Source organism: Rosa rugosa, chromosome 2 (assembly GCF_958449725.1).
Source record: "Rosa rugosa chromosome 2, drRosRugo1.1, whole genome shotgun sequence".
NCBI lineage: Eukaryota > Viridiplantae > Streptophyta > Magnoliopsida > Rosales > Rosaceae > Rosa > Rosa rugosa.
In genome coordinates this window covers 1,715,898-1,729,690 of record NC_084821.1, presented here as the reverse complement: position 1 = coordinate 1,729,690, position 13,793 = coordinate 1,715,898, and the positions used below count along the sequence as shown (strand labels likewise).

Sequence of the window (13,793 nt, the reverse complement as noted above, 5' to 3'; positions counted from 1 at the left end):
TTTTGTAGAAACAGAACAATACGTATATACAAAACATACATAACCCAAACCAGCCACCTACATTCCAATCAACCGCAAACCTCTTAAGAGAACATTACATTTCTCACCGAACAAATAATTATTAGCAAATGAAACATCTAGCTAGCTAATTGCCTAAGCAAAAGCTAGTTAGTCCATATTAATTTCAGTAATGCAAGACATAGATGTTATACTCCACCACAGCATCATCACTTTTAGAGGCGTTAAACGACTGAGTTGTTAGTAGAGCATAACCCCTGGCAAACCTGAAAAGTCCACTTCCTCCGATCACCGACAGCTCCCTTACCTTGTTGGAAAGCGAGTTCCTTCCCATCAGGGTTATGGTGCTACCGTTATACTTCCCCTGAACAAATGCAAGGTTCTGAGCCATCAACAGACTAAGGTCTTGTTGTGATGCAGATGCATAAAACCCTTGAGCCCTTCCCAACAGCTTCGAGCTCGATTCGGGGCCTAAGGTTAGCTGGTTGTCGATCATTCTTATCATTCCGAACTTTGTTTGGGAGGAGTTGGGTTGCACTACTGTCACGGCAGTGGGATTAGGACCATCAACAATGTCGTGCCAATACAAGCGAAAATGGGTAAGTTTTTCTTTCTTTAGACCAAAAAGCTCGGGGTCCATGGGTTTCACAAACTCATGATCTTCCCCAGAAACCAGGATCATAGAAAAGGAAGACAGGAGGGAGGAGATTATGATGAATTGGAAAGCTGAGATAGGAAGGATTCTAGCCATTGTTGCACAGTACTTTGTGTTTCAAAGCGCTCGTCTTTGTCTCTATATATAACGTAAGGAACAGATAAAGCCCGACCTATTACATTTACCTAGACATTCAACAAATATTTTACAGTACAACACCTAGGGAAGATTATCAATAGTGATCAAGAGTTCAAAAAGTTTAGTCCCTTCGTGTATATTTGAAAAGTGAGAATAGAAGATTAACAATTTAACATGACTCGAAGCATAATCGAGAAGTCTCGAAGCATACCCTATTTTCTTTGAACCTAGAAGTTGAATGTATTAGATGAATAGCTAAAAGGCCAGATTACAAGCATTTAAAGATAAAAAATATTGGCGGGCAAACAACTAAAATTTCTATCTAAGCACTACAACTCATTACAAGACAATTTGAGCTACCTTTTAAAACGAACCTATACACAAAGACTAACTCCGTGTCTTATAGGGAAAAGTCATCAACTAGCCTTTAATCCGCCGACATAGAATTGTGGTACGAAACAGAATGCTATTTTTCTAGCAAACAAATAGGAGCCAAATCTTCATCCATAAGCCGCTTTCTCTAATCCAACTTGAGACAATTACCAATTCCGACCATAGAATCATGATCTAATTACGATTGGCACTTTAGAGACCGTAAAAAAGTCCAGTATCACTCAAAGAGGTCAAACTCTCAAGCCCGGCCAGCCCAAAGTACTAAGTAATAAGTGAGGGTATCAAGACACCCTCCAAACTGGCCCAACTCATAATAGAATTAGAACTACTTACTTACATGGGCCCAGAGGAGGCTGAGCCTATAGGATCCAGGCATGGAAGCCCAAACCCAGTCAGAGAGACTAGCCAGACATGCACACTCCCACTGCCACCCTGCCACTGGCACCGCCAACTCTTCCGGCAGCCGGCCGCGACCAACATCATGCTTGATCATGGTGAACCCAACTGTCCACCACCAAATGCTCCAACGCTGCCGATCACCTCCACAAACCACAAAATCAAAACACCTGCACGCCACTCGTCCACAACACGGCGTTCGACCAAGGCCGAAAACCAGGAAGCCTAAGCTGGTGCGAATAACCTCCTCGACCGCCTTGTAGTCCGACCCGGATCCACCAAGTTTGCATCCCCGGAACGCGGTCAATCTACCTTCTCGAAACGCCGCCAATCTACCTCAATCCGACAACACAACAAATTCCGCAGCCAATATCTTCCTCGCCTCCAAACAAGTCGGATCGTTTCTCGCGACCCACGACGATGATTCGCTGGTTCAAAGCATATTCTATGAATCGAAAAGAATTGAAAAAAAAAAAAGGAAAAAAAAAAACGGAAAGAAAAAAGTACCTCTATATATCAAAATTGAGATTCTTTAATTTTAGTTTTTTTTTTTTTTTTTAGAAATTGTTTTGTGCTTTTTAGTTTAAAGATACTTCATTATGCAATTCAGCAAGCACTTAATAACGAACCCATAAGGGCTGGGGTGGTAAAAAGAGTCGTTCACATATAATATACTACTAAGTACACCCTTAAACAAAGTACACTACACAACACACAATAGCACACCTGCCTTATAAGATTACGCCAAAAACAAAGAAAACTAGAACTCTATCGAGGAATAACCGAATAACATAAAACAACGAAATTTTATTTTCTTTGCTATCTTCTCCCATAAAAAAAAAAAAAAAAAAAAAAAGATGGAGACCCAAAGCTAAAGTAAAAAATAAGAACCTAAAATCCCTATGGTCCCAGTACAACCAAACCTACATTAAGTTAAATATCCACTTCGAAGCCCAGGAGGCCCATCTTGGAGCAACCCTAGCAAAAGCTACCTCTATTGACACACCACAACCGCTGCCACCACCATCAGCAAAGCCACCCACAAGGCCACAACCAAGCCTACTCTAATTTCAGTAGCTAGGAAGAGCAACAATCACTCCACCAACATCTTGAAACAACAAAGCATCCATCTTCTCAGATCCGTCATCTGGAAACAACCATAATAGGTCATGCCATCATATCCCAGCCCTGTTACAACACCTCATGTTACGTCCAAAACTTAAATTTACCGGTTTACTAGTCATTTGGACGGTAAACGGAAATTACTTTCACTTTTTACTCTGTTATGATACTTTTAGTGGCCCTAAAAGTTGACTTTTTGTTCGGGTTAAAATTTGAGAAAAAGGATTCATGTATTAGTACTTGAGTTCCAAGTTATATGTCCCCCTCGCAGTATAATTATCTTTTAAATAATAATAATAATAATAACGGGCGTGAAGATGAACTCCTAGTTAGGTTAGGTTCCAAACCCCTTTTCAAAAAAAAAAAAAAAAAATCAAGTCACAAGTTCCAACCAAAACATGCATAAACAAACCCCTGCTTAGTGCTCCAACATTTAATACCAGAGTACCAAATACGTCAATACGTTCCAATAATCAATCAAAACCTCTGAATTATTGTAAGAGCGACAACATTACGTACATTTGTCGATCACCGAACAAATACTTATTAGCAAATGATGAAACAGCTAGTAGCTAAGCAAAAGCTAGCACTAATCAGTTTCAATAATGCAAGACATAGATATTATACTCCACTATAGCATCATCACTTTTTGATGCATTAAACGACTGAGTGGTTGCTAGAGCATAACCCCTAGCATACCTGAAAAGTCCACTTCCTCCTATCACAGACAGCTCCCTCACTTTGTTCAAGATCGAATTCCTCCCCATCAGGGTTATGGTGCTACCGTTATACTTTCCCTGAACAAAAGCAAAGTTCTGAGCCATCAACAGGCTAATGTCTTCTTGTGAAGCAGATCCATAAAACCCTTGAGCCCTTCCCAGAAGTTTCGAGCTCGGTTCGGGGCCTTGGGTTAGAGCGTTGTCGAACATTCTTATTAGGCCGAACCGTGTTTGGGAGGAGTTGGAGGGTGGTTGCACTATTGTTACGGCAGAGGGATTAGGACCATCAACAACGTCGTGCCAATACAAGCGAAAATGGGTGAGCTTTTCTTTCTTTAAACCGAAAAGCTCGGGGTCCATGGATTTCACAAACTCATGATCTTCCGCAGAAACTAAGATCATGGAAAAGGAAGACAGGAGGGAAGCGATTATGAGCAAGTGGAAAGCTAAGGTGGGAAGGATTCTAGCCATGGTTGGCACAGTACTATGAATTTCAAAGCTTCTGTCTTTGTGAATATATATAAAGATAAGGAACAATTAATGCCCGACCTACTGTGTTGACTAGTCTAATGACAACTATTTCATACTATAAAGCCTTGCCTATACGTCATTCTCTTTATTTGAAGAATTAAGAGTAATGCTATTATATACCAAAATAAATTCCACGCTAAGTTTTGAATAAGAACCAATTGGTGATGCATTTTGAATAAGCCATGGTATGCTTTAATATTATTATCATTTAGTGACCATAAGTCGAAAACGTTTTGTCCCTTCGTGTAGAAAACAACATTAAAGTGAGAGCAATGTAACTAAAGAAAATTGACATGACTTGATGCAAAAGAGAAAAATTGGAATTAGAACGTTTGCACCACTTATTTCTAGTAAACTTTAGGCTACACATATCGTACCAACAAGTAACCAAATAAGAGATATATGTGGTTATACACAAATTTTGTTACAATTTTTCTATTCTTGCATATAGTTGACTAGACTTTTCCAAGTCATGTTCTAATCTTTTCTAAAAAAAAAAAAAGAATAAATTCATGTTCTAGTGGCCACTCCCTGAAATAAATAAACTGCCACGAATTAAGCATTCTCTGAATGGTGCAAGAACTTGACAAGGCTGGATCTCTAGATAGAACAAGAAGGCAGAAGACAGGAAAATAAATTGAGTTTGGTGGAGCTAGGGTTGACTCACCTACCATTACCATTTGATTCTGATATCCCAGATGGCATATCCCGATGGCTACTCCATTAACAAAAACAAAATCGACCGAGTGTTACTGAGGAGGGAATATGTGAAAATTATTGTATATAGGAAATGGACGGCAATGTGGTTTTCTCAAATGGATTAAGTAATCTGCTTAGTTTCTTCTGTGACTTTGTCCAACTTGTTGAGTAGTTGCTTTTTATTAATGTGGGTTGCTAATCATTAGCAGTTGGAAGCTATAAAAGGAGCTTCTACATTTGCGTGGAATTGCATTTCCATAAACTTTGACTTTAATGCCAGCAACATCAAGACATGATTGATAAATTATGTAATTTTAGTAGTGAAAATAGGAAGGAAATCTCCTGTTCCAAATTTCCTGTCTCCTTTCCTGTCCCTCCATTAATCAGTTGACACATGTACATACTTCCACTCCACCTCACCTGACGGACATCCCATTCTGTTATCTTGTAAATAGATTTTCTTATATTTTAAATAAAATGCAATACAGCAAAATTCCATAGCTCTCAGATCTCTCATCTCTCATCCAGTGATCATACGGTCATGGTACAACATGACTACATGAGCGATCAATCTCTCACTAAGAATGGAAAATTAACTTATGGTTTCTGTGAGAGGGTCATATGTGAATCTCTCTATTGGGCTGATCTGCATATCATACTAGTTTGAAGCCTTGAAATGCATATCCAGATCTTGATACTGAGCATGAACCCAAAACTTTGATACCCATGAACCCAGAACCTGCGCGGGACCTAGAACTTGATACCCAGATCAAAATTATCTTACTCATAAACCCAGTTCTTACTCATAAACTTTGATCAAAATGATTCTACTCATGAACCTTATTACAATAAGATTACTCATGGATCCAATCACAATAAGATCAAAATGACCCGCATGGGCAAAATTCAGAAAAGAAAATTCAATTCCAAAAAGGAAGATCGGAACTTGTGGGTGGGAAAATTGAATTGAAACCAACCAAAATCTCAAAGATAGACCCAATTGCAGAAAATTAAATCCTAAACAAGATTAGCAATCCAACGTTGACCACATCGAATTCAGACCAAAATCTACTTCTCTGGCATGCATTCGACATGGAGAAGATGGGTCTGAAGTTTGAGAGTTGAGATGTGATGCAACAGAGTTAAATGACTTGGTAATTTTCATTATTTTTAATTACATTTTTATTTTTGAAATTATAGGTTAACATAGTTAATGACTGTCAGATGAGTTGGACAGGAAGTACAGGTGTCAACTAATTAATGGAGGGACAGGAATGGAGACAGGAATGGAGACAGGAAATTTAGGACAGAAGAAAAATAACTTCTACAAAGTCCGAACTCTCCGAAGCATAAGAGGTCTTGATTTTTCTAATAGTATAATTTTTATTTTAAATAAATAAGAGGTTTAGGCAATATTAATTTTTCAGAGTGTAGAGAGTAAACCTCACCTAAAGCTCGAATTTAACAATTTAAAAACTCACAAGATTAGGTCTACTCCGACAGAATTCTTGTGAAAGAATCCTTGACAATAGAATTGAAGATAGTGAAAATGCGTCTGATTATTATAATAGTTATGCCGTGACTTGTAAAAAGATGGTAAAAGCAACTACCCACTAGACTTAAAAGTAGACAGAGGTGAGTAGCTGACATAATTATTAATTAGAACGTAGGTATGACCTCAAAAGAGAGTACAAGCCCGAAAAGGTCAAGGGAAGAAAACAACGAAGAAAAAAGAATCATCAATAATGGAGCACATAGGCATTGTACTCAACGATGGCATCTCCGGTGCTCGCAGTAAATGTATGAGTTCTTGCTTCAACATAACCTCTTGCAAACCTGAAAAGCCCACTTCCTCCGATCACCGGCATCTCCCTCACCTTGTTGAACACTGGGTTCCTCCCCAGCACAGTTATGGTGCTCCCGTTGTACTTGCCCTGAATAAAATGAAAATTCATAGCCATCAACAGCCCGACCTCCTGTTGTGAAGCTGATGCGTAGAACCCTTGAGCCCTCCCCAGCAGCTTCGAGCTCAGCTCCGGCTTTTCGGTGAGGGGATCGTCGATCATACTCACGAATCCGAAGAGCGTTGATGAGTTAACGGGTGATTTCACCACTCCGATTGAGCTTGGGTTTTTGCCGCTCACAATGTCATGCCAGTACAACTTGAAGTGGCTGAGCTTTTCTTTCTTGAGCCCCAAGAGATCGCGGTCCATGGCTGTCACGAAATCGTGATCATCTTCTCCCTGGACCAAAATTAGGGCAAAGGAAGAAAGAAGGGAGAGAACTATGAACTGTGTAGTAACGATGGGAGGTATTCTGGCCATTGTTGGAACCTTTTTCCAATTGCGAGGGTTGTGTCCACATATATAGTGAAATGATTGAGTAGAGTCATACAGCTTGACCTCAACATTCTGGCCACCAACTACGGACTCCCACAATCTCTCTCTGTTTTTTTTTTATTTTTTATTTTTAAAACTTACAAAGAGAGGTTAAATGAACTAGATCATATCAATGGAAGAACCAAATTTACCAAACATGAGCTATTCATGTTCATAACTAATAAATTACGATTATGAATGTCTTAACGATTTTCAATTTGGTTGAAAAATTGCATAAATGATCTACACATAAATATCTAAACATCTAACGGTTGATTTGCGGAAATGTGATCGAAAAGTGGGTCTTACGCAAAAATCCTCAACCAGTCCTCATTTTAGTGGTCTCATTAAAAGGGCCCCCTACTTAGGTATATCTATTTGTACTACAAAATCAAATCTCATGTTTTGTATTAACAATAATATTTACTCAGTAGGTAACTGATCAAATAGGTTAAGTACAACACATCCATTAGCTTAATCTGAGTGAAGACATTTAATTGAAAAGAAACATGTCAGTAAACATATCTTAGAGGAAAGTATTGTATTTTGGTGCGAAGTAGTTATTAACTATCTTATTCTTATTAATTTTCAAAACCAAAAAAAAAAAAAAAAACCAGATATACATTTTTTCCATTTAATTTTTCTTTATGTCCTCTCTTTTACGTGATTTATTTAGTATAGCATGTTGAGAATATATACATCCCACATGGGAAAAATGAGACATTGCCTATGGGTTTATAAGGGTTTGAGCCACTCCATCCATTGCCAATTGGTTTTGGATGTGAACCCCAGATTACTTTATCATGGTATCAAAGCGAGTTTACCCACGTGTGCATGCCTAACGGCCACACGGGCTCCACGTCACCCAGATTGTCCACGTGTTTGGCTTGAAAATTCGCCACACATGCGGGGGCGTGTTGAGAATATATACATCCCACATGGGAAAAATGGGACCTTGCCTATGAGTTTATAAGGGTTTGGGCCACTCCATCCATTGCCAAGTGGTTTTGGATGTGAACCTCAGATTACTTTATCATAGCAAAACATTTATGAATGTAAATTACACTACTCAAAAAAAAAAAAAAAAATTGAATGCGATGCACGCATTTGGTAAAGCTTGAGGGAATGATGCTCCGTCCGGCGGCTCGTTCTTGGGGTGTCATCGTCGGACAGGCCTGTGAGAGTTCAAAGACCACCGGCCGGGGCTTGTTGGCGTAAGTGTGATTCAAAGACCACTGGTAAGACAATGAAACTCATTAAATTAGAAGGAGGGATAAGATTTTATGAAATTTACGTAATTTTATGATTACTAACGTTAGAAGATTCAAACTCGTGTTACTTTGTACATTGATGCAGGGGCGTAGCCACTCACAGGGCTACTTGGGCTATAGCCCAAGGGAGAATTTTGCCCAAAATGCGTCAAGTATGGGTATAGCCTAAATAAAAAAATAAAAAAAATACTAATGCTTCGAAGAGTTGTTAGGTTGCTGCTGTCTCAAACACCAACCCCGTCTCCCCGTTCAGAACTTCAGATCGGTTCCGCCTTCCACTCTTCCAGAGTTCCAGCTTCTAGGCTCCAGCCACGGAGCCACCTCCAATCGCTACGAGCCACGGAGCCGGGAGCCACCTCCTACTCTCACTCTCCTTGTCTCCCCGTTCAGAACTTCAGATCAATTTTGATTCCACCTTCCAGAGTTCCAGGCTCCAGCCACCGAGTCACCCCCCCTTTTCAGAGTTTCAGTCCGCCTGAGATTCATTGATAATTGGGAATGGGTTGAATCGATTGATGAGATTCATTGATATTATGCAGGTCACAAAAAAAAAATTTTGGGCTTCGCCCAAAAAATTGCCACAATAAATTTAGCCCGCCCCATTGTCGAATCCTAGCTACGCCCCTGCATTGATGACGCAGCAATGGTTGGATAATTATAGGGAGGAACTGAAATAGTAGAAGTTGTTAATGATGCTTTGATGGCTACGAATCTGACTTTATAATTAAGGGATTCAAATTACGATTTTAAAAGATTTTGTTGGAGTTGTTTTCAAAGAATGTAGTAATTCTCCCCATGACAATAGTGTATTGTTCCTTCGCCTGTTGCTACCGATCTGTTCACCAGATATCACATATCATAGCAAGACAAGTCAAGACTCATGAGTTCCAACGACGAAACATGCATGCATAAACAAACCCCTGCTAACATTTAATACCAGTGCTAGAATTTCAACCATGGAAAAAGAAGAAGAAGAAGGAAGGAGGAGGAAGGAAAAGAAAGACAAAGCTTAGGACTACATTGTGACTGGAATTCTGATTACATTTTTACAACATACATTCTCTTTATATACTAAAGCAAAGTAAGTGAAATAACCAACAGTAGTAAAAATAACCAACACTCCTATATTACCCTTAACAAGTACCACATGTCAATACGTTCCAATGATCAATCAAAACCTCTGAATTATTTTTAGAACGACAACATTACGTACATTTCTCGATCACCGAACAAATACTGAATAGCAAATGATGAAACAGCTAGCTAGCTAAGCAAAAAGCTAGCACATATCGATCAGTTTAATAATGCAAGACATAGATATTATACTCCACTATAGCATCATCACTTTTAGACGCGTTAAACGACTGAGTGGTTGCTAGAGCATAACCCGTAGCATACCTGAAAAGTCTACTTCCTCCTATCACAGACAGCTCCCTCACTTTGTTCAAGATCGAATTCCTCCCCATCAGGGTTATGGTGCTACCGTTATACTTTCCCTGAACAAAAGCAAAGTTCTGAGCCATCAACAGGGCTAATGTCTTCTTGTGAAGCAGATCCATAAAACCCTTGAGCCCTTCCCAGAAGTTTTGAGCTCGGTTGGGTAAGAGCGTTGTCGAACGAACATTCTTATTAGGCCGAACCGAACCGTGTTTGGGAGGAGTTGGAGGGTGGTTGCACTATTGTTACGGCAGAGGGATTAGGACCATCAACAACGTCGTGCCAATACATGCGAAAATGGGTGAGCTTTTCTTTCTTTAAAACGAAAAGCTCCGGGTCCATGGATTTCACAAACTCATGATCTTCCGCAGAAACTAAGATCATGGAAAAGGAAGACAGGAGGGAAGAGATTATGAGCAAGTGGAAAGCTGAGGTGGGAACTGGGAAGGATTCTAGCCATGGTTGGCACAGTACTATGAATTTCAAATTAAGCTTTTGTCTTTGTGAATATATATATAAAGATAAGGAACAACTAATGCCCGACCCACTATGTTGACTAGTCTAATGACAACTATTTCATACTATAAAACCTAGCCTAAACGTCATTCTCTTTATTTGAAGAATTAAGAGTAATGCTATTATACTAGGTTTTGAATAAGAACCAAGTGGTGGTGCATTTTGAATAAGCCATGGTATACTTTAATACTATTATCATTTAGCTAGTGACCATAAGTCGGAAACGTTTTGTCCCTTCGTGTAGAAAACAACATTAAAGTGAGAGCAATGTAATTAAAGAAAATTGACATGATGCAAAAGAGAAAAATTGGAATTAGAACTTTTGCACCACTTATTTCTAGTAAACTTTAGGCCACATACACAACATATCATACCAACAAGTAACCAAATAAGAGATATATGTGGTTTTACACAAATTTTGTTGCAATTTTTCTATTCTTGCATATAATTGACTAGACTTTTCCAAGTCATGTTCTAATCTTTTCTCAAAAAAAGGATAAATTCATGTTCTAGTTGAAAGTGCAAATCTGAAACTACAATTGCATATAAGACAAAAACACATATATTGCACTCACATACACACATGCATATATAATTAAAGAGAAACAAATATGCAGATCCTTAGAACAAGATGTATACCTGCTGGAACTGATGAAGCCATCTCAAATACAGATCTTCTGTACTTCTCTTTGTTTGCTATCTATCTATGGGGCAAGAACTGAAATAGCTCGTGACAAAGAGGGTATAGGGACCAAGTATTCATAGTGAAAACATCCTAATACAATGCCCTCCCATAAAGGATAATTGTAATCACAATAATGTCTGTAATCACTATGATATATGTAATCCGACATCTTAGTGCTTGATTCAAGCTATTTAGGTCTCCCAATATATTCATTTGATTCATATGATAAATATATTTAACAAGGAATATGAATTACTTAATATCTCTAATTACTTGCTCTATTGGTAACAGTAATTGTTGTGCTAAATATAAACTTGTAATTGTTCAACTTCAACTTACACTAGTGGCCACTCCCTGAAATAAATGAACTGCCACGAAGCATTCTCTGCAAGAACTTAACAAGGCTGGATCTATAGATAGAACAAGAAGGCAGAAGACAGGAAAATAATTTGAGTTTGGTGGAGCTAGGGTTGACTCACCCACCATGTGATATCACAGATGGCATATCCCAATGGCTACTCCAATAACAAAAACAAAATCGACCGAAGTGTTTACTAAAAATCAACTTGGAGGGAATATGTGAAAATTATTGTATATAGGAAATGGACGGCAATGTGGTTTTCTCAAATGAATTAAGTAATCTGCTTGGTTCCTTCTGTGACTTTGTCCAACTTGTTGAGTAGTTGCTTTTTATTAATATGGGTTGCTAATCATTAGCAATTGGAAGCTATAAAATGAGCTTCTTCTTTTTTTTTGAAGGGTTAATGCTCATGCACCCCAAATCCTCAAGAATATTTCTCATACACCCCAGTGTCTTATTTTTCTTCCTCTTTACACAACTTTTTCTTCTTTTCATGCCTACCTACCCATCTTCGTAAAATCCCTACCAGTAAAACCCTTTTCTGATAGTCTGAGTCGGTTTGGCTTCTTTGCTGTCAATTTTATTTGTTTAAAAGTTTTGATGAAACGTGGTGGGCCCATCAGAGTTTATTCGTTTACATATATATACAGATGTTGCAATCATCCTCTATTTCAAAGGTAAACAGTACACCTTACTATTCAAGATTTCAATCATTGACAGACTTGAGTTAAATGCTATCTGCAAAAATACTAGCAAAGAACTGCACAAGGAAAGAAAAAAATTGAGAAAATTGAAAGAATATAGAGAAAGTCTTAGTAGAGAGACTCCCAATTACTGGGATATTATCTATAGACTTCAAACCAGAATTTATAAATTAGAAGAAGATATTGAAAATCTTTTATATATTCTGGAAAAGGAACAAAAACCTCTTGATTACCTGAGCATTGGTTAGATCCGCAAATCACTGGTATTAGAGCTTGTAAAATAGCTCAGCAGGGGAATCCCCGATGGGGACAATGTCTGATTTAATAATAGAGAGACTGAATTCTCTATTAAAATCTTCTGATGAAAAATATCAGATCCTGCAGAAAGAAATATCTAGATGTCAAGATCATCTAGAACAAATTCCTGTTATAATCCACCAGTTAGAAAAACTGGAAAACAAACTGGATTATATCAAAGGACTTCCAAAAACGGAAGAAGAAAAGCTAACAAGTGTTAGTAGAAAAATCAATGAACAGCAAAAAACGCTAGATTCTATGAAAACTATACTGAAGGACAAGAAAGTGCCTACAGTAAAAAAGAAAGCTAATGGATTCAAACCATTAGAAAGACCAGAGAATCCTGTTCCAAACTTGATTTTTCTGGATCCCTCAACTAGTTCTACTAGTATTCGGTATGAAAAGCCGAAAGAAACTCGAGATGTTAACATGATGAGCATCTTCGGGAAAAAGAAAGGAGTACAACTCCTAAATGCTGAAGAATTTGAATACAATGAAATCGAGCATGAGGTAAAAAACGCCTCAATCCCAAAACTAGATTTCAAACAAATATACAAAAGGGGAACATTTGACCTGATGGATAGCCATCATTTCAAATTACTGGAATTTACAACCCCCTCTACAACAGGAGAAACAGATCTTTTACTGATCACTCCTGCTGAAGTTGCCAGAGCAAAGGCAAAAAATTATCAATTTATGCACATTGGAGCAGTCCAAGTAGGCATAAAACTTCTTGCTCGAGAAGGCATAAACTGTTCAGTTCTATGTGTCCTACAAGACAATAGACTGGAAGATTTTCAAGCTAGTCTTTTGGGAACCCTTGAAGCATCTCTGTGCAACCAAGTGGCATATTTCAATTGCTTCCCCAACTTTTCAACCAGCTTGAAAGATGCAGCTCACTGTCTCCGACTGAGAGTCAAGACAGATGGCATATCTATGAAAAATGATATGCAAGAATTGGCAATAGTATACAGGATATACTATAAACTGATGAGTACCACAGTAGAGCCAAAGACAAGGATATCAAACATCCCTGGTCTTACTACTGGATTCCTCACCAGTCAGAAGAACCATTCACAACAGATCCACAAGGTTACTTGGAATGAAGTAACGTTTCCTATTGAATGGAAATTATCTGGTCCGAAGCTACCAGCAGAAAGTGCAAAAGCAAAAATTTATGAAAGCAGAAAGACTGGAGAAATCAGTCTAAATTTTGACAATCACAGAAAAAGTGATGTCTGTCCTGAAAATATCAGGATAAACAAAAATCTTCTCAGAAGAAGCTATAGCACTAGAGAAGCTAGTACTAGTGGCACGAAACCCACTATTGAAGAGCCAATTACTGAAGAAGACCTAGAAGCTGATCTAAACAGACCAGTTAATATGCTTGGAGCACAAAAGCTCTATGATCTTTATGAAGAAGCAGAATTCTGTGAAAATCCAGAAAGATTAGAAAAACTAATCGAGGAAATG

The 13,793-nt window shown here is 38.3% G+C and overlaps 3 protein-coding genes and 1 pseudogene across 3 annotated transcripts; all 4 read right to left on the bottom strand.

Annotated features, from left to right (window-relative positions):
* Positions 1-40: 40 nt before the first annotated feature.
* Positions 41-825, bottom strand: LOC133733406 (dirigent protein 19-like). Its single transcript, XM_062161036.1, has one exon. It carries the CDS (start codon positions 767-769, stop codon positions 185-187), a length of 585 nt encoding a protein of 194 aa, XP_062017020.1. The 5' UTR covers positions 770-825; the 3' UTR covers positions 41-184.
* A 2,361-nt stretch (positions 826-3,186) lies between these two features.
* On the bottom strand, positions 3,187-3,945 carry LOC133733836 (dirigent protein 22-like). The gene has a single exon (XM_062161479.1). The coding sequence runs from the start codon at positions 3,910-3,912 to the stop codon at positions 3,322-3,324; it is 591 nt and encodes a 196-aa protein (XP_062017463.1). The 5' UTR covers positions 3,913-3,945; the 3' UTR covers positions 3,187-3,321.
* A 2,260-nt stretch (positions 3,946-6,205) lies between these two features.
* On the bottom strand, positions 6,206-7,033 carry LOC133732144 (dirigent protein 22-like). Its single transcript, XM_062159625.1, has one exon. It carries the CDS (start codon positions 6,993-6,995, stop codon positions 6,411-6,413), a length of 585 nt encoding a protein of 194 aa, XP_062015609.1. The 5' UTR covers positions 6,996-7,033; the 3' UTR covers positions 6,206-6,410.
* A 2,279-nt stretch (positions 7,034-9,312) lies between these two features.
* On the bottom strand, positions 9,313-10,448 carry LOC133727959 (dirigent protein 22-like; annotated as a pseudogene).
* Between the last annotated feature and the right edge of the window lie 3,345 nt (positions 10,449-13,793).